General features: G+C 47.5%; 2 protein-coding genes across 11 annotated transcripts in view; one reads left to right on the top strand and one right to left on the bottom strand.

Annotated features, from left to right (window-relative positions):
• LOC118502834 (nascent polypeptide-associated complex subunit alpha, muscle-specific form) overlaps positions 1–26750 on the bottom strand; it is a 40767-nt gene that overhangs the window by 13426 nt on the left and 591 nt on the right. Inside the window, exon 1 of one of the 2 annotated variants that reach the window (XM_036035511.1) lies at positions 19196–19376. The exons of the other annotated variant lie outside the window; for it this stretch is intronic. Coding sequence (XP_035891404.1) covers positions 19196–19262 — 67 coding nt within the window. The 5' untranslated portion in view covers positions 19263–19376. Of the gene's footprint in view, positions 1–19195; positions 19377–26750 lie in introns of those variants that run through there. 2 annotated transcript variants of the gene reach the window in all.
• LOC118502840 lies at positions 351–26663 on the top strand. Of its 9 annotated transcripts, none has more exons than XM_036035522.1 (9): positions 351–570; positions 14776–16139; positions 16392–16615; positions 16685–16843; positions 16911–17040; positions 22698–22922; positions 24587–24701; positions 25267–25533; positions 25623–26663. In XM_036035522.1, the coding sequence occupies exons 2-9, from the start codon at positions 14996–14998 to the stop codon at positions 26251–26253; spliced, it is 2895 nt and encodes a 964-aa protein (XP_035891415.1). In that variant the 5' UTR covers positions 351–570; positions 14776–14995; the 3' UTR covers positions 26254–26663. The 9 variants fall into 9 exon arrangements, with proteins under 9 accessions (XP_035891415.1, XP_035891418.1, XP_035891421.1 ...); XM_036035525.1 differs by having other exon boundaries at positions 14807–16139; XM_036035528.1 differs by having other exon boundaries at positions 417–438.

Genomic DNA, 26750 nt, shown 5'->3' on the forward strand with positions numbered 1-26750 from the left:
CTCACCCGTTCTGGCGTGTGTGTCGCGCCGCAAGGGAATCAGTTTGGCACACACACCCCAAAAATGAGCTACTTCTTGTAACAGACATCACTCGAACACCGCGCTGACCTGGGCGCTGTTGTGCGCTACATTAAATAATGGCTTTTGTAGGTGGTTAAGTACGTTTCCATGGGGTGGATGCAACACGTCATACGCATGGGAAGGACCGAACCCTGTTTAAAAGAAAAATGTGCGCCTGTTCTTTACGATTTGTTTTCTCTTTTACTCGTGCATCTTCCGGACGAATACAGGCAGGAATCCAACCCCGGGTTCCGTCGGAGTCGGTTATACAATATCGCAAATGGGGAGGACAGAACTCAGTACCGTTCACCAAACCGTGTACCCGGGCAGTCTGTGATCGATCGTCACCCGGACCGGATCCAGGTGAAACATGCGTGTGTACGTTTATGTGAATCGATCCTGAGGGAAAATATTTTACATCCCCCAAGTGTAAAGTGCAGTGCTGTGTGTGTGTGTGTGTTTTATTTTATTTTTTCGGAATTAATTTCTTAAACCTTTTCGTGTGACTAAGTGAGTGTTTTGTAATATTTCAAGAAAAAAAAGTGAAGTGACACTCATTTGAATGCCGTACCATTCAATCTGTTTTGCTCCGCTAATCGAAAGACTCATTTCACAGACAAGCGACGAACCTCTCGCTTCAGCGCGATTCAGCGGTACCGCTTTTAAAAGGGCGCGCTACTATGTTCTACGTACGTAGCGGTTTACGGAATGTTTTTTTTTCCTTCTAACGCCCTGCACTCCCTTCCTTGCGGTAGAACCTTTCGAAAGTCGCCTTACGTAACGGGCGCTCCAAAAGGGAACGAACCAGCACCGTGCGCCTCCATCGGTGGTGCATAGAAACCGAAAGCGATGGAGCGATATGCAACAGTGTCGCGGTCGGCCACACACTCCGGCCCCGTAGTGTAGGAGGAAGCGAAAAGAAGTGCTATTTGCTCATCTCTTTTTTTTTTTTTTGAAGCGGTCGATTAAACAAATCATCACCAGCATCATCAGTCGAACTGACAGACAGCCGATCATTTATTAACGGGCAGTGAGAAGTTGCACCGATGCATGCACGTTTTACCTAAACAAAGCGCACTCGGCGCGGGTAAACACGGCCGCAAACAAGCGCCAAGGGTGCACTACTGTAAAGCAATTAGACGCTGGTGCCACACTGCTATTGAGCGAGAAGTTGGCTTGAAATTTGCATACAAGTGCGACCAGTTCGCTGGGCAAAGGGCTGTTGAAGGTTCCGTTGAAACTGACGATGAAGAATTGGTGGGTTTCTTACAGGGGAACGATTCTTCTGGAGATAAGCTTGGCTCATTCCACTGATTTATCTTGCTGTCTTTACCATCACTCCTCCATTAGTGAACGATTCTACAAACAATTGTAGCTTTCGTTGGATAAAAAAGAGTTCTGTTTGTTTTACGATTTTGTTTCTGCTTCTTATTGCGTGCACTCGATGACAGTTCCTTCTCAAAACTTCACACCACCTGCGATGATGCATCCCGTTTAGCTGTTGTCATCAGAATGACAGCGACCGACGCACAACGTTCACCATCCCATTATCTACCAGTTGATGATCTGGCCCTGATTAACCAATCATAAGCGGTCGCACTAAGCACACTATTATCAGTGCACCATTGTGCTGCTGATTTCGCTTTCCTCTCAGCCTGAACCTCATCCCTCTCGTGTAGTGCCATTGTTTAACAAGTTTCACGTGTGGCCACATGCTGCAAAACCATCCAGCACAGCCATCACACGCCATTACCGTACGGATCCGGATGTTGAGGTAGGACGACCTTATTACTTCAAAATTTGTCTACTAACAAACTCTTCCGATAGCTTAATATCTTAAAGCAAAAGAGAATTATTTAAAAAAAAAAAAAACATAACAACAAAATGTATACCAATCACCGCTTTGAACCGGATTGCAAATTGCTCGGCTGGCTCAATTAATTTACCAATCAATCATTATGATTTGTCTTTCCCCCCGCGGTGTTCGGCGAACTGGTTAATTACACGTGCTATTCAAATCAATTAACGATACGGTATCATCTGTTTACAACTGGAAGGTTGCAATCCACCCCACCACGTTCCTTGATCGAGAGGCGTCACGTGAAGCGAGAAGCGAGAAGCTTTCAAAGTCACTATCGACCAAGTAACCTCCAGATCGAGGATGATCGCTAGAATGTATTTTTAGCGACTGATTCTCAAACTGTGAAGCAACGGCAAAAACACGCAAAACTTTCGCAGCAGAAACGCGATATACGGGGTGCATCATCGGGCTTGCGGTGGTAGGATTGGTAATTAAATCTTTCCACCTGTGCCGCAACGGCTCCGAAAGCCGTGCTCAAAACGATCTTAAACGCTCAAACGATCGGAACGATCTTGATCTTGATGCAACAAGCAGCAGCTCGAACACATTCGGCGGCCTCCATCGTCAGCCGCGATCGTACTCCCCCCCCCCCTACCCCGTACCAGTGGGGGATATATTTACACCCCAGCCACATATTACCATAATTCGGAAAGCTTATAGCGATGAGCTTGAGCCTCCCTCCAAAAACAAGAATCAATCAGCAAAGTTCGAACCGGTTTTTCTCGCAACCATGTGCGGAGAGGATGGAAACATCGGGCCGGGAAATCTAGAGCGTTTGCTCTGCCCCCTTATGTGGCCCGACGAGGGACACTAACGAGGATAATCAAGAACTTATGGCAGGCAGCTGTTCTCGCTGGACGATTCGCTTAATTAGCGCTGCCTGATGCGACGTAGGAATTCAATAAAAAAAAAAAAAAACGCAAGTCAAAGCGCCACCTGTAATGGGTCTAAAATGTCAGCACGAAACGTTGATCGCGTTTCAATATGGGTGCCTTTTTGTTCACACTTTTTGGAAGGTTACTGCTATGAAGGTGGCGGTGATCAAACTTCCGTACACAGTGTATAGTACCATACTCCTTAGCAGGGCACTGAAAAAACACCCTCGAAGGGAAGTACTGAGTTATTGCGTACATGGAATTATGTAATGGTCCTGCGCTATCTACGTTTAAGAGCAAACAACGCTAATTGTTGTGCGCGCACCCCTTTTTTGTCAACAGCACCGCTTTTAAGGCATCGGCGGTAAGAAAACCTTTGTGCTTGCTATCTTCTCCACAAAGACACCTCAGTTCATAAAATATCTATCTGAAGCCCAATTTTCAGGAATGATCGAAGGAAAAGTAATAAAATCTCCACCCGTCATCCACCAAGGATTAAAGTCTCTTTACACGAGAAACACGAAGTTACACGAGCCCACTAAAAAAAGGCTTTCTTTTTCTGCTACAAAACCCACCCCCCATTCACCAAATGAACACTCACACACAGTGCCGCAAATGAATTCCGAAAACGAACGGATGAACACACCAACCCCCTTAACGAACGAGGCTGCGCCGAACACCGAAGCCAAGTTTTGCTCCAGCAAACCGCCCGAAGGCTTCACACCGCTCAGCCACTTCGGTACAGGGTGTGCAGGGTTATGGGAAAGGCATCGAAGCAATGTGAGCGTGTGAGCGAACGAGACAAGCTCTTGCCCCAGGTGGGATGGAGGGTGGGAAGGTGAGGAGGGACGAAATGCTCCCCCGGATGGAGTTGGGGGTTTGGGAGACGCGCGAACAAACAGCAGAACAAAATTCCTGCTTAATATCGTTCGCTTTCAGTTTCATTTTAGCGCCCGGCCGGATTGGAGGTGTTTCGCTACGCCGTCCGTCGTCAGATATATAGTCGGTCGGTCTCTGTCCGTGTTTAAGTCCAGTGTGCACCAGCGCCGCAATTTACACCCGTTAGTGCACCAATAACGATATAGATCGTGTGTAATTTTAAATTGAAGCATTAATCCACGTTGCGGGGTGGAGGAGGGGCACACTAACTGTCATCCGTGCAGTGGATTTGAATTGTTTAAATGACAGTTGAAGAGCAGAGTAAGAGGGTGTTGTGTTTTGTTTATTTTGCGGTTAAATTAGGTGAAGAAAAAAGTGAGCGACAACTGTGTGTGTGTGTTCTAGAGAGTTGTCTCGTTGTTGTTTTTTTTCTGCCTCAACGTTACGCGATTGTGTGTTTGCGGTTCTGAGCGTGATTTCGCAAAGCTGGGTCAAAGTTGTGTTCTCGAAAAAATGGAAAAAAGAATCCCAAACCACATGCCATGCTTTAAGCAGATGTGATGAGGTTTTCGATTGGTTCTGCAGTGAAGAGATTGGGTGGCAAAGGATGTTGTGGCAGCGTATAGTTCTAAATGTGATTGCTTCTGTGTTTCGATCGGTCGGATCGGTTATAATGGTATAATCGTTAACCATAAAGCAAAGTTGATTTGCATCGTTCAACTCCCATATCGTCGCTGGGTATTAATCTACGCTTTCCTTTGACATGTGTGATAAAACTGTGGTCAGTCAGTGCATAGCGTCGCGTGTGAGTTCTCGGTTTTTCGCATGCCCCGTTCGACCGAGTTTGTGCCGCTGTGTGTGCATTGTTTCATCGAGGATAAGCTAAGAAACGCCGAACCTTGATCGCAGCACCGATCTTTCGAACCCGCCCGAGTGGTGCGTTTTGATCGATCGTTTCCCACATACACCCCCCTCGACGGCCAACTTCACACGATATCTTGCCGCCGACCAGACTTCAAATTGCATACGTTTGAGCGCACTTGCTTCACGCCACGACAACAACCGCGGAATGCAATCGATCTGCTGCGTGGTAGCAGAGCCAGTACCCTGTTTTCTTCACATCGCAAGTACGTTTTGAGGCACAGGACACACTACGCGACCGGCTCGCTCGATCGATCGATCTCGTTGTGTGCACTTGATATGCCCTCCCTGGGCTGGTTCCACGCGCACGTGGGTGTGTGTTGCTGCGCTGACGAAAGCAAGCCAGTTGCAGGGCAGCAACCACAACAGCAGCAGCAGCAGCAGCAGCAGCAGGTTCCTTTCGTTTGACATGTACGCGCGCAGCGATCTGATCTGATCTTCGATACAATAGTGCACACGCGCCACAATACGCCTCGGTGATGATCCGTCCGTCCGTCGTCGTAAGTTTAAGTCAACCCCCGATGGTGGAGCTACCGTCCTAATGTCCTAATGTCAGAAGTTAGACGCCCCACAAACTGTTGTGTTATCATAGAGTGCGTCTACTCATCGGAGGATTTCATCACTAGGCTTCGTGTTTCGGTTGCCTATTTCCTCGCCCGTGCTTGCTTTAACTGCCAGCCGTTACGTTAGCGATTTCTTCGTCCGTTCCTGTTTCCCACACCGTGTGGATGGAAGTCGTAAAGTTGTCCGACCGGGGCCCGCGAGCGTCCAACAAAATCTACCCCAAAAATTTTGCAGCACTTGCCACCGGGTAATCTTGCCGTGTTGATCAGCGAGTCTTGCTTTCGCCAAATACGCAAATACACACAGCCAAACAACGGCTCGTTCGTGTGTGTGTGTGTGTGTCGAAGGAAGTGAAACACGGTGGCGCAAAAATCCTTCTTCTGCAGCTACCAGCAAATCGAAATAAAAAAAAACCAGTACCACCCGGGCCACTGAGCCACCCGGAGGTGCGACCGGTTTTTTGTTTTTCACCTTTCCGGAGAGAGAGAAAGATTGGTCGCAAAATTAACACGACTGTCACTGGGCATCTCTTCGACTCGTGACAGATATTCGTGGTCGCCACCAGACCAGGGCACCAATGGAAGCTTCGCCCAAACCTGGCTTTGTTCAGGTTAAAAAAAAATCCATCTCCTCTACCAGGGCCGCAGTAGAGAACTTTTCTCGGGGGTTTTGCTGGCCAGGCAGACCGAGAATTCCATCGGTATCATTTCAACAGGTCCAGAGTGGTTTTGCCTCTTACCGGCCAGCAGCAGTAGGGAAAGAGAGGCTGAGTGCGCAACGATGAGTGCCATAAATGAAAGCCACGAAAAAGTCGCGTACCCGCATGTTCCGGAACCATTTCCAAAACAAAAACCTCCTCCAACCCCCTTCTGGTGCGGACCACCCCCTCCGCCAGGTTCACGCACAAAAGAAATAACCGTTTATGGACACCACAACGGGAATCGTTGCACGTTACGGTACATTCCACCGCATTTAAGCTCAGCTCCTTCTGGTATGAACAAAAAAAAAAAACAAAAACAAAACACAACGCACTACACACAAGTTTCGGTGGCTGCTTAATGGTTTTGCACTTGGTGGTTGGGAATGTAAAAGCCTCAAGGTGGGTCCCAATTTTGGGACAATGAGTGTCGATTCAAGTACCCACCTCTTAGGGAGCGATGGTGAGGATTGGAGCGAGGAACCATCGCAAACCGGACCACGTATGGGTAGCTCAATTATCGTATGTAAGTGCTTGGTTCTCCCCCCGTTTTTTCGAACAACCCATACCGGCAGCTCAGGGAGACTTTCTTCCTTATCATGGCCCTCCGCAAGGGTCCTTTTTCGTTGGCGGATCCTATCTCATCGCACTTTTACTGGAATGGATGCCTGTTTTTTTTTTTTTGGATCTTTCAACAATGGAAGAGAGATCGGGTTTGGGTGATGATCAGCAACCGGTTCACCGGCTGGTGAATGGTAATTTTCGTTCAAAAATGACCATATCGAACTTACAATGATGACGCATCACATGTTTGCTGGACATCTTTTCCGGTTCATCGTCCTTAATGCGAAAAGGGTTTTACAATCATGCAGCCATGCAGGTCCAAATGATTTGTTAGCTCACCATCAAAACCACATCACGTAAGCACCAGTTGTTCCCGTCGTTTGACTTTGAATTTCTGACCAGAGCCCAGCACGGGTTTGTCCAGTTCGACCAATCGACGCAATATCTGGGCTTTTACAACGCGTGCCTGACCGAGTCTGAGGGCCGCCTTTGCCGGGCGTGTGAATTGTTTTCATAATTAAGGTCACCGCTGATTGGTGTTGAAGCCGGAAACACCAAACATGTACACCGAGTTGTCCAAAACTAGACACACCACCAGTTTTGTCTCGATTTTTGAATGTACACACTGGGAGGGACAGCATTTTTGCTAGTGATCAAATCAGGACCGGTTTCTTTTTTTGTTTCCCCTCATAGCGAATGATCAAGATGATCCTCACAAGTTCAGCCGTTTTGTAAAACCGATCGCTTGCGCTTTGATCCACTAACCATGACTGCTAAAGACGGTGTTACTAAAGTTGGTGATTGCTTAGCAACTTCGATGACGTCTTTCGACATGTAGCGTCCAAAGGTGGCTAGTTAACAGCTGATAGGCAACCGGTTTTCTGGGATTGTTTTGATGTTCGGAAACCGAAGGGAAATCGTCAACATTTTCTACCCTTCACACACAAACAAATCTTGCGTTACCTCCAAAAGGGTACTTCTTCAAAGTGTGTCTAGTGGTAGACGATCCAGACGAGAGGTAGACTACTCAGGGCGAGCTACTTAAAGCTCTTAATGTTTCACTGCTCTTCACAAGCCGTACTCTCTCTCTCTCTCTCTCGCCTCGTCGAGAAATGGTCATCCACCCAACACGAGAAGCACATGCAAAATGCATTTTGAATTTAATATTTCTTTTCTCAAGGACACGTGGCCGTCCACGGCAGCAGAGAATATGGTGGAGCCCCACCATATCTTCGTGGGGCCTTTCTCATTCACCTATTGTTGTGTGTACGCGTCCGCGCCGCCACTCCATCTCCACAGTTACAATCAGATGAATGATCCGTGGAAGTAGCCAAAGCCGCGGCCCATACATATTTTCTGTGTGTACATTCTTTTCAACACCTCTTCACCCATTTCCCATCGGATCGGTTGCCACCGTTTGATGGAGTGCAGTGCAAAGGGAAGGCGATTGTGAGGCAGCAACACTGCCAACCGAAAAAAAGCACGCACACACACACACACACTTGTCCTTACGTAACCGTCTAGCGGATCATTATTATCGCACTTTTTTTTCGCTTCTTAAACTTTGCTGCTGCTGCTGCTGCTGCTGTTTTGTTTGCTTCGCATCCACCAAGAAAAGATCAATTACATGCTCTCGCCGTATATACGTGTGCGTCCCGTGCGAACCACCTTGCCCACCAGCACCAACGGTGGGAGAAAAGACTAGCCCGCGCCCGAGGCTTACGCCGGTCTCTTCACTTCGAGCCATGGGGTCTAGATCCCCAGCGAGGGAGAGAGGGGGGGGGGGGGGGGGGGGGGGGCACGGGGCGTTTGTGCGTTGACCGTCAGCGCCCCCGACCAGCCGCATATTCCATTTACCATCATGATCAACCGCATAAACATTGAAGCATGCCAGGCAGCAAACCGGCCTGCGCTCACAATCACACATTCAGACGTTCAGTTTGGGCCTTTGAGATTCGTGAGAGATTTTTTTTTTCATTCCTCTTGTTTTAAGGAATTTTGTTCACCCCTCGCTACCCTAACCCCCACGCAAGGTTTGGCAAACGGCTTACGGCCAGTGTGAGTACCCCGGCCCGAGGTGCGGTAGGAGCAAAAGCTCTCTCTATTAGCGGGCAACAAAGTTCACCCCCGGCACAAGTCATCTTTGGCCGAAGCATTACAAGAAGCCGGGGACCTCCAGGTGGTTGGTTCACTGGCTGGTAGGGTTAATTTCAAAGGTTATCGACGATCGGAGACCGGGTGAGCAGCTGGAGGAACCCATGAAGCATCATGAAGAGGTCAACTGTGTGCGATGTTCACGTCTAGCCCCGTCAACCTTTACTATCGGGGCTGAGATGTGATGTTCACCATGCAGCCGCCAAGAGCCGCATGGGAAACGAAAAAAGGCACGCTTTCGGCAGGACCAGTAGTGCTTTTGGTAGGAATCGCTACAATTGAGCAATCATAGGTTTCGTTCAAAGAACGACGTGTGGCACAGACGTACCACGTCACAGCCAGGTAATCCTATCCCCTTTTTGATTGGAGTTGTCGAACCAATCTGCCTGTCCTGATTGTGTGCCCGTGCGACCAGATTCTCAGCAGCATTCCGGACGGTGTACATTACCCGGCAGGACGGGATGGAATGGCGGGTGGAAATCTTATCTCTCTACACCCTTGTGCGATCTATTGCCATAGTTGCTGGGGTGATCTTTTGATTTACCTGTTCGGTTGCGTCAGGATAAACGAAATATCTTGTGGAGAAAAAAAAACCGGTGCGTGTCGGTGTAAACCTACTGACCTCTTCAGAGACTTCCATCTCTGGGGAACCCACCGCGAACAGACTGTCGAGCCGAGAAGTCGAATGAACTCTCGCATTCACAACAGCTGAACTACGAAATCGAAAAAGGGTCTTAAATACCAACCCAATCAGCGATGAGCTGAGACGACCAGTTAGACCTACTCAAGCCCAGAGAGTCCTCCAAACAAAGGCTGAAGAATAGTTTTTGTTTTGTTACAGCGAGTGTGCGCTGTATCATAATCGAAAACATGCTTAATAGCTTCCTAACCTAACTAACTATATAAAGATCAGTATGACATCACCGAAAGAAAGGTGATAAAGTCTTGGGAGTTTATCATCAGAATACCTGAAGATAAAAACCAAACATTTAAAACACCACTCGTCCAAAACAAACGGGCGGTTTGTCTCAGAGCAAATACTTTCATACGTCACGTCGCATATGCCATGTTCCAGAAAATTCTCCTTCCAAAGAAAGATGATGTCAAAAAATCGATCTTCGTTAGAATTTATCCGTGGCAGGTCGCGAAGATCTTCTCCTACCCTGCACCGAATGCCAATTTGATCTTCCACGCCCAGATTCCCGATCCCACCGCGACTCCATAATCCAACCGCTCAACCATGGCGGCAAAACACAGAAACAGTCCCTTCCCTCTTGCCCACCTGCCTTCGTCGGCTAACAACCGCCGCACGCGAACATGGAGACCGGTTTTTCGGGGGGACTTTTTCGTATCATTATTGTCCGCGAGGCTTGTTGTGTCCACAGGCACCAAACAACTCCCGGGGGCACACATTCGCGCGACAGTGCTACTCAGGTGGTGCAGCATTCGTCATTCCGTCCGGTCGGTTTCGGATGGTCGGTGGTGCGAGTGTGAAGCGAAAACTTGTTTCCACTAAAAAGTCAGCAGGCAATGGCAGCCACCAGCAGCCGGTTACCCAGCCCTGCAACAAACGCGGATCAGCCAGCCGGTCATAAGACCAACAATATGCGGCAGGTGCCAAAGACTCTAAGACAGATGAAAGATTGTGCTGCATAGCGGAGTCGTTGGTTCAGTGTTTTTTTTTTCCATCAGTGAGACTTGCAAAGATTTTCTTGAACAATTGTAGAAAGAATTTAAATGAAATAACTTTTTTACTATGGTCCGCTTTCTTCAAGGATCATGTCTACTGCCCATATCGTGTGATCTAAACAAATCCTGTTCAGGACATCCTTTCCTTCTTCCGTTATATGTACAACAAATGGCGCACCCGTTCACCGGATGGGCTCCACCGGCTGAAAGGTGACCAAAGAAACGTGAATTATATCACACCGGACTTCTTCCGTTGCAATGGATCCGCCCCCCCCCCGGAATGGAACCTACCATTCCTCACTCTGTACCATATGGCCAAACCTTCCTTTCGGGGTCACAACGGTAGCGCGAGAGATTTGGTTGGTTGGTGTTTTTTTCTTGCGTCCAAACCTACAGGCAGTTCAATAGTGTTACCCTGATGGTGGTAAACTTTTACGCCAACCACACAACCATTGTGGTGGTCAGTGTTTCGCGTCTTCCTGCCAGAGTACTTCCACTCTGAGTTTCTCCACGGCCATACAACTGCGGCACCGGAGCGGTGTTCAACTAGCGAAAATGTGACAAAATACGACATGCATAAAAGCAACTTCATTTGCAATGCCGTGCCCCTTGTGCAGTTCCTTCCCAGCGCTGTGCAAACGAGGCGTCACCGCCGATACACGTCACTAAAACGTTAGCGGAAGAATTTAGTGTAACCGGACGGTGTTGCTGAAGAAAAAGCTGGCTGTGCGGTCGGTAGGCATCTCCATCGTGACCAAGAAATAATGTGACAACCGCAAGGGTAATCCGGCTCTCCAATCCGGTGGTGGCTATATTGATTCGGGCAAGGTGCGGCTGTTCGATGTTCTTTGCACTGGTCCGGGTCGTTACAATGTGCCGGCACAGAGGCTTGGTCAGTTTCTGCCAGTCGTATAGACGGTCGTATAAATATACTAATAATAGCAGTGAAGGCTTGCTGTGTCTGACTGTGTGTGCCTGTTTAAACACAACGGATTTACCCACTTGATAATTAGCAAAGTTCTTTAGTATATTATTTAAAGAACGCTTCGAACGGGAAGTGTGAGTCATGATGATCATTGCTCCCGGTTACTTCGTTCGTGGGACACTTTCTTCACAACGCTCACAAGTAGAAGAATGGCAAAAAAAAGCAAAACAGTCCTCATTACTTTACGGTCTTGATTATGGACTCCATTTTTGGTGTGACTGTAAACCCTCCCGCCAGGGGCGCGTTTCGTGAAAGGAAATTAATTACACTATCAACCGCACAGCGAACGGCGGAGCTATAATCGAGATGTCAATTGCAAACCGAAGCGAAAGCGAACCGTTTGTTCAATTATTCAATTCCACACTGTCAGCTGACGCTCGGATCAGGTGACTGATACGTACGATCGATGTAACACCGGAGAGTCAGCCAGAGTTAACCCAGATCCACTCCTGAATTGCTGTTTATCTGTTAAACTTCTTGTATTTTTTTTTGTTTGGTGTCTCCCTGCTTACGCTACACCGGTCCGTGGCCAGTGAAGGTCAGGCCGCCTTTCACTGGGCTGGTCATCGGGCACAATCTCGTACAGTGGCCGAGCTCAGCTCAGTCAAGCGAGCGGATGTAGGTCGGTACAGTAGGGCCACCGATGAGGTGGGAATAATAGGCGAGAAAAAGAAAGTTACGATAGCACGACCCCATAAGGATTGCAAACTGGTGTGCATTATATCATTCGGCCGAGTCGTGATTACTGACTTAAAGTTTTTATTGGCATACTTTACTTCACGTTTTGTTAAACAAGTCACAGCATTCTTTGTAATCTGTTACATCATCTGCTTTAAAGCTGTAACACCTCCAGATCGCACACCAGAGCACAGAATAATGCTGTCAATTGATGCATCACTACAGTACACCTGTAGTTCTGCACCTTAGACGCGTAAAGGTCTGTTTCGCTGCGACAGGTTCGCACTACCCCAGTTGTGCCGCGCTTCGTCTAAAGCAAACGAGACAAAAGTCACAATACACAATATAAAATGGCAAACACCGCCAACATTAGGATGCAAAATTCTTGCTTGCACCCTCTTATTTAAATGAGAGCACTACGGCGACTATCGGTGAGGACACAATTCACCGGCCGCCCCCAAGAAGGAAAACGCATAATTTCCAACGCAAATGAAGAAACTCGCCGAAACACATTGGGGTGGGGTGCTTCATATTTCACCCCAGGCTTAACCTAGTACAGTGAGAGAATAAATAACTGCACGAAAAGGGCGGTGAGGGGGGGAGGGGGCTGGAGATGGAGTGAAGCGAGGGGAAGGTGGGCTAAGCTGCATAGGTGTCACATTTTCATAGCCCAACAAATCAACACTAGCTTTACAGATCCGATTGTACCTGGTACCCCTTGTGTCTGCTGGCGGCCCGACACTGTCAGTCCGAGTGCGGCAAAGTTATTCTCTACCATTCGACAGCAAGAATGCAATAGAAAAACGGTGTAGAATCGAGAAACACTTGAAGGTGCAAAAACAAAACGCCTAGCACAGTCTAACACAGCAAAGGCTGACGCAAATTCTAAACCCATCAATTTAATCCTCTCATGGGCTATGTCTCAAAAAGGGGGCCTCCACTCACACTTGAGACACACGCCAGTGTCAGAAATCAAAATAATTGTGTCACAATCATGTTTTGCAACATCGCACCACAGCAGGGCTTTCTTTTACGAGCACTTCACGGGTGGTCTGCCGATCGTGGAGCTCACGACCAGTTTCGCTCGCTTTGATCAGCTGTTGAAGAATGAACGGTGCTCAATGAGCATAATGTCGGAACACTAGCTAAAGTAGGCCTCCCGCCTCCAGAGACTGCAAAAAGCTAACATGTGGGAGCGCAAGGCATGCTTACACCGCGGTCCCAACACCGGAGATCGACGACTTGCTGTTGTTTGCAAACACACTCACAATGCACGGCCGAAGTTTGCGGTGAAGATGATGAATTATAATGCAACGATCAGAAGAACGATCACCGTACACGGGGGAACACGAAATCCGGAAGTAAAGCAGTTCAGCTCATCTTCCAAGTCAATACACGATCGATGGCGAGGTTGAGGTGTACTAGGAGAACGGTGCTATTATGTGCTGTGAGATGTACTAAACTTTCGCTTTCCGCGGTGGGATGCCGTGACGAGGCACATGTGAGGCATGAATGATGATCACCTACTCCATTTTGTATGAATCTTCTTCACGTTGCTACACAATGCTCGAATAGAGCGAGTTTTCCCAGCGAATGTGGACTCGATCTTTACACCCCGAGGGTGGATTCATTTTAAGGAAGTTAGGGCAAACTTCGCATCGGAGCTTAAACGTACATAGCGGAACAAACAAATAGATCATAAAAACAAGATCTCTGATTACGTCAACTACAAACAACATCAGGCAGGCATAAGCTAGCTCGTTGATCATAAGGAAGCAGGATAGGAAGACAGTTTTCCAGACTTTTAGCAACTCCGTACCTGAACATGGTTAAATCCAAAGTCTTTTGAACCTAATTCCATTGGGCACTTTTGAAGACTGTCCAACAAACGTTGAACACAATCTACATCTCTCTCTTTCGCTCTGTTTCGTCTACATCCACAACTCTTTCTCACTTACCGTGAAATCAAAACATCCTCACGCGGGGTCTTGGCTGCATGATCGTGGCTGATAAATTATCATCCCATTTTCGTGCGATCAAAAAACCGGTCGCCCCACTACGTTCGGAGACCGAAGCGGGCGTGCGGGGATTATTTGATCATTGCCCTAGCACAAACCTAGCATCGGGTTTAGTGTGTGGAAACTATGAAAACATATTATTAACGCGACCAGCAGCAACACAGGTGACCACGCGGGCCGCGAATATAGCGCGAGAGACATACAAAAATAGCCTACCACCGGCGCTAACACAACCGAAGCCGGTGCTGCAGACTGTTTACTATCCATAGCTGCTAGTGCTGCCACCCCGCGGTTACAATGATGGTTGTTGGGTAGCGCACCAAACCACAACAGCGAACCATACTGGCCATACCGCGTCTGGGCAGCGCCTCGGACGTGATGCCCGCGACCACGTTCAAGGTGTACCACTAACTTTCAGTCGGCGGCGGCACACGGTGGCTTACGGGTGGGCTCACTGCACGATAGGGAGACGACGCACTTCAGTGTCGCAAAGTGTCGGATCGGCCCGTGCGAAGGGATCGCCGTTGTTCGTATCGCAAAGACGGGCTGGCACAACCTGTGCTACGAGCAGTCCACACACGGTACGGGCGACCGGTACCAAAGGGCATTAGTTGAAAAGGCGCTGTTAAACTTCGGTAAAGGTCTTGTACTTTGTTTTGCAGCTGGTTCGAGCTGGATGTTCTGAGCAGAGTACCAATATTTATGGACGGCAAGTTACATTTACAGCGCGGAGCGATTTACAGTGCGGGTTAAGCCTTGTGTAGTAGTTGGATATTAAGTATCTAAGCCATTCTCTTTCATTCTAATGGGTTTCTTTAAATAATCCACAGACCGTCAGTTATGTAAAACGATTCTCCACAGGAAACAACGATCAATTGACCAATGTTAGGTTAAAGCAATTGCAAGTTCTCAGTTTTTAATGTGTACCTCAAGTGTTACGTTACGGAAGAACGAAGAAGAGACAGTCTCGAAAACATTCTACAGTGTAAAACAGTGATCAGTGATAGAATCGATCTTACACCAAGAACTGATAACGAACAAATTGCCACCATGTATCCTCCGATACTAGTGTTAGTGTTAGCGTTAGTGTCCATTTCCCGCCAAACGTCCACTCTCGAACTGCAGGAAGATGACGGTCGGGAAAGTGACAGTTATTCTAGTCCCTATGGAAACCCGGTGATGGTTGCTGGTCCCACCGGTTCCCTGCTAGCGTACGGTGACAATGCGGGTGAATCTGCCACCGTTCCCGCGGATACCGTAGCAGCCGCATCCTCGGAAATGCTACCACCGGGCGGACTGCTGGACAGTGTCTACTATCAGCATCACAACAATCCCGAGCAACAGCAGTATGGTGGTGCGGGTTCGTTCGGTAGTAGCGAGGAGGACCCTGCCATCTACCCCGATAGCTTCAACAGCTCGGAGCTGAACGGGGCAGACGATCAGTACCTGACTACCGGTAGCTCCGTGCCGGACTACGGGTTGAGTTTAGCTGCGTCGAGCGAACGGAACGATAGTGTCGAACAGCCGTCCAGTGTAGACATTGAGGCGCGTGCTAGTGTTCCGCAAGCGTTCGTGAGTGAACAGGAGGAGCAAGCGCGTGAATCCCCGGAAGAACACCCGCTTCACCGGGCAGTGCATCATCATCCGCGTGAGGAACCAACTCTGAGCAGTAGAGCTCTAGAGCACCATCATCTGCACCAAGATTTGCCCTCGGAAACGACCAACCACCTATACAACGGTGCCGACACGAGTGGCAGCACCGGAGTCAACGATAGTGCCGAACACTTTACCTCACCCGACGGAGAGAACAATGTGGAGGACACGCAGGAAGACGATGTTCTGCAGCTGGCGACTACTACCACGCTTCCCTCCGGGGTGGCTTCAGTAGGAACGAGCCCTGACCAGGAAGGTACCACCGGTAACGTGGATCACCCACCGGCCGTGCTGCATCCTCTGCGACCCACCAAACCGGTCCCATCGTCACACACCGGCAGCGGCAGCGGGTTCGACGAGAGTAAACTCTCCAAACCGGAGCTGTTGGCGCAGCTGATCGCGGACAAGAATCTTCGCATGCCGATCGCTTTTCTCGTCGACACGTCGAACGATTCGCTTGCCTTTACCAAGAAGGTGCTGGAGGCCTCACTAGTGCCGAAATCGCCGCTCGATGCGATCCTAATGCGCTACAACGCTACCGGTAAGTAATGCCTGCTGGGCGCAGTTTTTCTCACCACTACCCGTCACGTACGGCTCGCTTCATCACGTACCACCGTGAGAAAGCCAATGTTTACTGGTGACGGTAAGCCATGGACTAAGGCGTGATCCAAAAGCTAAACAATAAACATTTGGCCACACCATGACGTCAAGCTGCTTCCGTGTTGACGATGGGCAGCACGTTAGCGTTATGCGCGCACTGCTACAACCGTGTGCATTTTTCCAATCTCTGCAGGCATATCGAAATCTGTTACCTTCCGCAACACGAAGTCCTTGATGGAGGCGGTCAATCTGCTGAAACCAAGCTACGATCATGGCGGCAGCGAGTACTACAGCATACTGCGAACCTCCCAAGAGATACCGTACGATAGTGCGATCTTCCTCGCGACCAGCAGAGCCTCTACCGATGCACAGCTTTCCCGCATGACCGCTCTCACCTTGCTCAAGAAACGCATTCGGGTAAGTCCAGTATTCTGGGAGCATCACCTGTACTTCCAAATAGCTTACTCCACACGCTTACTCCAACAGCTGTACGTTATCTGGTTCGGGGAGGAGATTCAGGACAGCAAGCAACAGCTGGACCAGCCCACGACCAACCAAACGGCACTCCACGAGCTAGCCCACAAGACCGGTGGCCGTGTGATACACTTCGAACTCGATCGATACTTTGGCAGCAATCCAGTGTTGGTAAGATGCTTCGCTGCCTTTTCCCACCGTTACGAAGCTACAATTACATCCCGTTCCCGGTTTTCAGACAACCCTACTAGCCCAGCACGATCTGCACGGAGCGCAATCCATCCCGGTCAGCGTCGGGGAGGATGTGAACAGTTTGTACTTCAAGCTGCACGGTCACATCGATCAGGCCACACTGGAAACGCCAAATGGTGACTAAATACCATAACCCAACCATCATCTGGGGCGGGCAATGGATGTCAAAACCCTTTTGTTCCCGCCAAGCCCTTCTCTCTTTGGAATTATCAAGGACCTCTCTCCCTTTCAAAGTTTTCCATCAATGACAAAATCATCATACCAGGGATTGCTCGCTCCATCCATACTGCTAATTTGTCAGTTCCATCGTAACGTGCAAAATATGTGTCCTGCTTGTCCTGTTGGCTGTCGGGTTTCGTGTTGTATATCGTTTTGTTTGTCATTCTCAGTACGCTTTTCAGCCCCAGACCAGATGTAAAAGTAAGAGAAGCTGTAAAGAGCATCGCAAATCTATTTTGAAACTCGAATATAGTTAATCGTACTGCTGCTGTTGGATATTCCGTGCTCCAAAACCGATACTCCTCTCTTGTTTGATATCAACCATTTGATGGCTTTAGAATAATTAGCTTAAACATCAACTCTGCAAAGGATTGGTTTTTCTACAAACTCACAGTTTCGTAATATTTATACTACTGCAACCCGTGTTCCAGTACATCCCATCAATCTGTATTAATCCTACCAATTTCCGAAAAGAAACTTCAATAATTGAGCAATTAAATTTTGCACAGTTTGCTCGGCCAGTCGGAAACACTTTTTGCGATTAACCCTAAAAACAAATCACAATTTTACCTACGAAAACAAAGAGCAGTATGCAGAAGCAAAAGCACGATCTGCACGATCGTTAGTTTTGCAAGGGCACCCCAACCACTGTGAGGGCATTTTACATAAAACCATTTCGCCAGTTGTATGCAAGTTGGAACAATGTTGCACGCAACATTGCACGATCGAGCGCGCGGAAAAAAAAAACAACGCATAAAACATCGCGTGCTTATGTGAACGATGATGTGTCGTCGGTGTCGTCGTTACCTTCGGATCAGGACCGAAGGGCCTTCGCTTGAGCCAGGTTAATGTTTCCCAATCTTTTCCAAGTACAAATCATATATTTCTTAAGTTAGCTCACGAAAGGATTGCCAATGTAAGAGCGATATTTGGCGTTGTGTTGTTAAGAATAGGAAAAAGGTGTGTGTGTGTAGCTCCCTTGTGGAAAGATAGAGTGTGATTTGGTTGCACACTGATGATTAGTTGACGTTAGAATAGCTTTTAATGCAAAAAAAGCCCCGAAAAAAGCCGGCACTCAAATTGTTATCTGTGAGGATAAAAAAAAACATCGAAATGTATAGTGTGCTCTATACCCGTTCGGTTCCTAGTTTCCTTACATCTTCCCTTACATCTTTCCCCGTTGTGCCTTCTTGCTTGTTAGCAAAAGCAACCCTTCTTACTACCACCGATCACAACAGAGTATCAAGAGCTATCAAACCGTGGTAGCCATTATTAAAACCGGGACAAAAGCGTGGTCGTCTTTAGCTTTAAGGATAACTCCTATTTTACGTGTTAACATTATTAAGCGATTATATTTGTTGTAAATAATTAATGAAAAGAAAGCAAACATAAATCATCACCATCAATCAATCAAACTACGACGGGGTTGGCCTGGGGGATTGTTTTTGTTCATTTGAAAATACTGCGTTGGCAATCGTTTGGTGCTTTCTGTTTGTGTCCTGATGTCTCATACTCATATGTTCCATTCGTTTCACTTTTCTAACCAACTTTTCTGCCAGACATTTCACACATTTTCTGAATGTTCCGAAAAATAATTCTAATCACTAACAGAAAATTCCTACCGGAAACGCCATAAGGCTCAAAACAGTTCATTTTGGAGTCTATTGTTAAAGGAAGACATATCTCTGAGGATATTGCCGTGTTCCGTTCGTTTCACTTTTGTAACCAACATTCCGAAAAATTAATCTGCTCACTAACGGACCTTCCTTAACTGATCAACACAAGAATCAACAACAGATCATATGTCTGAGTCAACTCTCAACTGCTACTAACTGTTGTAAACTGAAAGAGGGCCCGCCAGTCAAACGACCCACAGACTCCCCACTTTGAAGGCCACTGGCAAAAAACCCTCCTTCAAATCAAAAGAATCTGCGGCTCCAGAAATAACTATTAGCCTAACCAAACTGTCCAAACAGCGGGAGCGGTAAGTAAAGCCGGTTTTCATTACGTCTCTGCAGACGAACCGGGTCCAAAGGGAAGGTTCACACACACCGGTAACCGGCCTGGCATCTCGTAATCCACACACTGTCGGCGTCCCACGGTGGCAACCTTGAACCATATGACGCGTTTGCGATTCAAACAACAGGTTTTACACGTGTTCGTTCCACGAGTTGGCACAACATACACACACACACACACACACATTAGCGAGCGCCAAACACACACATCGTTCTGGCATGTTTATTGCGATCGTTGGAACAGATCTCCTCTCACTATCTGCGCAATCACCGAAGCGCTGCTCTTAAAGTGGATCGATGATCAATCATTGGATCCCGCGAACAACTTCACACAACTAAGTATTAACAAAAGTTTCAATAAACAATACCACCCTATCATTTCCATGACATCGGCGCGAATCAAAACAAAAGGAGCCACCGTCGAACACCACGTCATGCTCTCTCACAGTATGTTTCCCTCTCGCCACGGTGCATCACACGCGGCTATGCTCACTTTTCTTCTCACAGCAAGGATACATCCCACTCCCGCGGGAGCATAAACAAATTGCGCAAAATCTCGGGCTAGATAGATTTTTTCAACCAGCTTTTCAACTCCCCTCTCACTCACAATTTTCTATACTTTCACCATTTAGCAACGTCTCACTTCCATATCATATGATTCTGCTCACAAAAGGTACACCGAATGCGTTTTTTCTTTCTTTCTTTTCACACTCGGTAGCTAAAACAACAGCAAACGGTACGAACAGCACCACACAGTAACCATAGGTAAAAGTGATGAGGAAAATTTACATAAAAAAACGAATTTTCCCCGTTTGCAATTTCCTTAAATCACAACAACACACCCCACCTTGGCACGATTTTGGTCCCCAATGAATTGGCAGCAAAACGGACACGTACTTACCGACACTTCTTGGTGTGGTGATGGTTTTTCACCCAAAAGGAATCTGCTGCAGCAGAATATAGAGCTCTCGGTACTTGCGATTAAACGTCAACGTCTTCTTCTCTACCTTTTCGATCGTTTTAGCACACCTTTTTCCTCGCTCACAACAAAAGCTCACTAAATCACCAAAACACAGCGGTCCCACAATCGTAGTAGAATAAGGTAAAGGGAGTTTGTTTTTCCGACCCTTCCGAACACTCTCCAGCGAGAGCAAGCAAAAGCACCTCTGAACGTGCTGATGTCCCAACGAAGAAGCATTGGAATCGCGTTTCTATCGCCCTTTTTCTCTGCGGCTCGGGTGTTTTTTGACAACTACCGGATTCAACATAACATATCTCTTGCTCTCTCTCTCTCTCGCGCTCGCTCTTCTGGCATGTAGCTTCGTCCATCTCACACACGCGCCCGGTGAGCGATGTAAAATGCGCGTTTGCTTCCTTTTGCTCGCACGCGCGAGAGCATACGCTCGAGAGCCGATGACGTCAGCTCGGTGCTACGCTGGCGGAACCAAAACAAATACGCGTACACCCGACATCTGCGCAGGTGAATCCTTCGCGGGCATGGGGGGATCGGTCGCGGATACACACACACAAACATACATACCCGTGGCAACGGTAGCAGCCATCGAACTATCTGCCTTAGGTGAATATTTAGTGCTTTGAACTAATTGCAAATTATTTCATCATTTTGTTTTATGATCGTGCGCAGTCAACCGTTTTGCAGGCCATTCGAATGGTTATCGAATGGGGTGAGTGTTGCTGGGTTGTTACACCCGGCCCGGTAAACTGTGATCGCAACCTCCCTCCAGCAAAGCCGTTGGACGCGATGGCACGCTGTGGTGGGTGTGCTATGCTTTCAAAGTTGCATAGAAAGTGAAATTTTTGGTTCATTCCGTTTTATAGTGTATGTGTGTGCGTGTGGAGGGCGGGAACACACAACTTTGTCTCACTTTCGGATTCCCAATCCACACTCGCAGTGCATATGGCCATAAAGCTCGAAAAAGTTGCACAAAGCACGATCGAGATGCATCATGGAAAGGCACATTTCTGTTTAGATTTTTAAATAAGTTCAACATTACTTCATAATGTTTAAAATTACAAATTAAATTATTTCAGTTGTTATTTAAACATTACGATTCACGAACAAATTACAGAAGAGAGCGAGAAGCACTCGATGTGGCTTCCTCAATTACCATTACCGACAAAGGATACCGTACGTCTATGCACGGTTGGTGTACTCCCCTGCTCATTCCAGGAAAACCTTGCCTACATAATTAAAAGATTACCACTACTTCCCTGCTACCTGAAGCTGGAGAACAACATAAACCAAATGTATCCCTTGCAACACATAAACATAAACAAAATTTCGAAGAAAAAAGGGATACGCCTTCAACCGGGAGCAGACAGACAATTTTAATGTGTTTTAATTACTTAATTGTACTTTGGTTTGGTTTTCCATTATGATCATTATCAGGCGGAATAAGAGCCCCCACCCTTCTCAAAAGTTGAGATAAACCATAATGACTTTGTTTTCCCCCTGGTGGTGTTTACCGAGAAAAAAAACATTAACATTAACCCGAAGCATAATGCACCAGGATTTATACGATCTCCACGGCAACACCCACAGCCTGCTTGGTGTGTTCTGTTTAGTAAGCATTCGCACCTAATTCATTCCCGTACTGCTGCTAGAACATTCCGCCTGTTCTTGCTCCACTATCTTTCATACCAATTTGGCCCATTTTCTTTTCGGTATGCTTTCTTCTCATCTCAAACCGTTATGTTCTCGCTCAATTTATGCTATGCTCTCTCGCTCTCTCCGCATTGTTGGTACCGCATGCAAGATCGTAAACAAAACCAGCTGTTTTATCCAACACACCAACCTTCCAATCAACCATTCACCGCACTAACACTGGCGCACTAGAGAGCACACACGTTTCCATCACAACGCCATGTGCGCGCAACGTTCGACATAAACAACAATTCCACGCGTTCTCGTCGCGTACGCATGTTCGGGGGACCTACCATCAGTAGTCCTCCTACTTTCATGTATTATAACTTTTTCTCAGTTTCTTTTGCCACTCGCGGCCATAGAAGTTCGTCGTTTGTTCTGTTTTTGTTTTGCTGCCTGCTTTCTTTGTTTGTTTGCTGGGAGCGGTGTTGTATGTATTAATTCATTCATTAGTAGCATGCTTTTTTCGGTTCGGTTGTTTAGCTTTCAACATGAACACACATTCAAAACCAAACGGACGACTAAGGGGGGGGGCCCGTCTAGCAGCTTCACGCAACATGGCTATCCTCGGTTTAGCATACGTTGGGGGCTGACGACGGTGGGCGAACGATCGATGAAGCAATACACATTTCTTATTGATGGGCAGGCCCCCGTCCGAATCACCATATCCTTGGCTTAAGGGCATACACACTCATTCACATCATCAATATTTTATGATACGAACATTGTAAACCCCACACCCTAGCGCTAACCGGTAAGGGGACATTCAAAGCTTGAGAAGAATGAGATCATCGCGTTCCATGGCTTGATTTGGCAGCTTGTAACACTCTACATGTTCTTTTTCCCTCTTATTGACGCTTTTAAAATATAGGAACTGTAATTGATTTGATTCGTGACAAGGACCTACACTACCGGACATCAGTAAAATTAGCGGAATTGGACGACACGAAGGAGAGTTCTTTGCTACTGTACCACCTTAACCAAACACATCCGGGACACTACAGGCTAAACGTATCCTCGTCAAGTGTGGTGGGCAACTTGTACAACGTTACGATCAAGTCTTCACAGCTCTATTGGCATGGAAACGACGCGGTTGGTAGGTATTTTTTTAGAATTTTCAATAACAAGGCAGAAAGTTTTTAAAACTATTCTACGAAACCAGCGTGAAGGTTAATGACAACACAGCAAAAACATATTTCTAGTCAAGGAAAACAATTTTTGCTAGTATTATATTGCTTCGAATAATATTTTCTTAATTCCACCACACTCGATGACGTACAAGCGTTCGCACACGATCAATAAACATAGAGCTGATAAGCGAACTCTCCACTCCCGGTTGGCACAAATAGCCGAAGCAACCCGTTTTTCCCGACCTTGTTCCCGCATGTGTCAGAAAGGACGGTCAATACCAACGCCACCACACAACTCATTCCATGCACCAAACACCTTCCGCCCAATTCCGGTCCAGTCTATCACCAGGCCGGCCAGGCTTCTCCAGTAATACAAATCAGGCAAAATTAATAAACACGAATCACGAATTAAGGCGGCACCAGGGATCTGATAGTGGCGGGAAGCATTAGCAATGCGAGATAGTAGTGTAACAATGTTAAAGGGCGCCCCCGGTGGTTGGCGCCACCACATCGATGTAATTATACCGGAGTAGTGTGCGCGTTCGCTACGTGATCCACTCGTTCGTATTTACCAATTTGAGACACTGCGGAAAATTGACACTGCAGTGGTTGGAAAATTCCAGTTGTAAGAAAATTGAGATCCACACGACAACAAGAGAATCTTTTGACGGTTTTAAACGTGACGACTTTCAGGAAAAAAAAATCATAATCACTGACCTTATGCTCTGCACACGATCGAAATACCACAACTGCTCGGCAGTTATCAACATCACCATGGAAACCCAGATGAAACGGGAGTAAATCACACACGCACACACCGAAGAGCACTCTGCACCGCGCGTTTCGATGCGTTCCGTTCCGTTACTTTCGACTGACTGGTCGGCCGCGCGCATTTTTTCCCGCTCGCGGCCCTTCAGGGGGCTTGGTCCGAGGCGCAGATGTTGCGATTGGGCGAGCGTGAGTATAGGTGGATCGCGTGCACCAACATACACAGCAACAACAAAAAAAAACCCTAGGAGAATGAGGCGCGTGTTTTAGAGGGTGGTTTAGGGCCGATGAAAGAATAAGTCTGACCCATTGTGTGTGTATGTCTGTTATGTTTTGTTTGAACCTAACTTTCGTTATGATCTTAGCATAGTGAATCCGGGGTTAACACCGTTTCTGGAGCATTTTTATTTGGATGTGTGTGTGTGTGAGTTTTTGTCGTTGCGCATATTATGTTTACATCGTAAACAGCAATCAACCTATTTATGCGTCACCCTAATATTGGCGCTATTTGTCCTCGACGCTCGAATGTCCATCTGCTGCCAAGAGATGAAAGTAGACAGCAGAGACACACAGTCATAGAGAGGCGTGCGGGTGTTGATAGAAACCAAACAAAGAACAGCAGCGTCACCGGAAAAATGATGCGATCCACAGCTGTGCTCCGGCGAGAAACTAACCTTTGACCGTGGTCCACAGTTGCATGGTAAAAATTACATTGACGGCGAGTGATTCATTGCAAAATGGGCACAATTTAATCGCCACCCCCGGGGGGACGGTTGTTATCATCTTATTCTACGAAGCCGCTAGGGATAAGAGGCGCATTCTCATAAATGCTTTCATTTCATTTTCTCTCCCTCTATGCTAGACATTGGATCTGATTCAGCAGTGGCACCAGAGCTGTGGGACACGGCAGAGGCCGAGGAATCGCTGAACAATAATGTGGAAGGAAATATCAACCTCCAGCTTTACTCTGGTGGAAGGTAAGTAACAAGTTTTAAATGCTGTAGTGCACTTGCTTATTGCTGAGCGATCAGTTGATCCTCTATCTTGGACTGATCTTGGACACACAAACTTCAAATGAGGTTTGCTGCGGAAAAATGGGAAAGCCTGTTGTTCAGGTGTGCCATCTGTTCTAAACTCTGAGTAATTTTCTGCCACACAGTTGGCTGTGTATAATTTGTATAATTGTCGTCCAGGATCTTCTTTCCCTTTATGGACGAATGCTTTGATCCCTAGCCAAAGGGTACAGGACGCTAACACCATCAGGTCCTCGGTTTCCCTCGTCACTAAAAGCAATAATTTGTGTAATAATTGGACCGTACAAACAAGGCTGTCGAGGCGAGGTCCAACTTCTTCGTTCACGTATAGGCGCTAATATGACGAACCTAGTCGTAAACAATATGATACAAACGATATTAAACAATTGAGTGGATCGTTAAGACAGAAGATCATTTCATGAAAATTCATTAAAATTCTTCTCCATTGCATAGATCATAAAAGTATCAAATGTCTAATTCCATTCCGACCTCCACCCCGCCACAACAGCTCAAAATTGCCGCGAACGAGCGGAGGTGAGCATCGGTTTGCGCGCCAAACTGAGCTTACCGATGAAGACAGCGGCATCATCAGTGGTCGGGCATCGATCCAGGCCATCACCAAGGTAGACGTTGGCGTTAACTCACAGCTGATCGGAGCCCGCGGCCAGGCACTGCAGCTCTACTTTGAAGTTACCAACTACCGCCAAACTCCCATCACGTACTTCTTCCGCGTCACGGACGAGCTATCGTTTCTACGCACACTCAATCCCGGACAGTAAGTACACGGGGCTGCGCAATACAAAAAAAAAAATACAAAACTGACCAGTGTGATAATTGTCTGACTTTCATCCTCCATCTCATCAGAGTAACACTAAGCCCCGGACAGTCAGTCATCGTAACGGTCGCGCTAATTGTGTCGCCAACGGCTGAGATTGGTTCCCGCGACAAGGTAACGTTCTCCACGACCGGTGTCGATACGGTGTCACAGTCAGCTTGGGTTACCGTGTCCGATTCGGCCGGGCTTGCCGATACCACTCGCCCATCGCTCTGGTACACGTACTCCAGCCGCTGTGAGGGACGATCAACACCGGCCACCTGTACCGGTGCGTTCTGGACACTGGAGGTGATGGCTCGCGATTATGAGACAGGCCTCATGCGCATCTCCTCCAGCCCGGCCGGCCTGCTGTACAAGACACCGTTCACGGCGGGCACACGGGATGAGGTGCGGGCTAGCTATACCGCTTCCTGCTGCCAGCCGCGTGTAACCGTCACCGCGTACGATGTCAGCCGGAACGTGCGCAGTCTTAATCTGGACGTAACCGATATCTGGCTGAACGAGGCGGGCATTGCTGCCGTCGTGCTCGGTATACTGCTGTTTATCGCGCTGATCATACTGCTCATACTGCTCATACGGTACTGCATTCGCAAACGACGGCAGTCGAAAGAGTTACCGATCTACCGGGGCGAATCCGTCGGTACGCGGCGTACCAAGTAATGGTTGGAGAGAGTTGTGAGCGTAGATTTAAGCGTAGATGTTTGTTTTGTTAATGTTCTCCTCGCCTTAGCTCGTAAGAAAGTCGTATTGAACGGCAGTCAATTTTATTTTTTGTATTGTGAGTAGAATAGTTACCAAAAACAGTCAACTGGCACGTGCAGAGAGAATAAATGTTAAGATTAACTTGCTCCAGTAGCAGACTTCTTCCTCTTGGTATAGTGGCAGAAATTCAAATCCCACCCGAGCCCCATTTCGTCGAGCTCCGGACTGACAAACCTTGCTACAACAAAATTAAAACCAATCCTGGAAGCCAGAAATGGCAGGCCCAATAACCATCGAACATTCTAATAATTTCAAGGCCTATATATGACATCGCTGGAGCGCCAAATACACATCTTAATGTAACGTTTCTTAAGATATCAATTATAATCGTGTTTATCCGAAAATCACTTCCGAGCCTTTGGCTCAAAGGCCACCTCAAACAATGTCTCATAAGT

Source organism: Anopheles stephensi, chromosome 2 (assembly GCF_013141755.1).
Source record: "Anopheles stephensi strain Indian chromosome 2, UCI_ANSTEP_V1.0, whole genome shotgun sequence".
Lineage (NCBI taxonomy): Eukaryota > Metazoa > Arthropoda > Insecta > Diptera > Culicidae > Anopheles > Anopheles stephensi.

Coding starts and splice junctions, on each gene's coding strand:
- LOC118502840 (XM_036035522.1), top strand. CDS start 14,996: ATGTATCCTCCGATACTAGTGTTAGTGTTAGCGTTAGTGTCCATTTCC. Junction 16,616..16,684: donor TGCTCAAGAAACGCATTCGG/GTAAGTCCAGTA, acceptor TTACTCCAACAG/CTGTACGTTATCTGGTTCGG. Junction 16,844..16,910: donor TTGGCAGCAATCCAGTGTTG/GTAAGATGCTTC, acceptor CCCGGTTTTCAG/ACAACCCTACTAGCCCAGCA.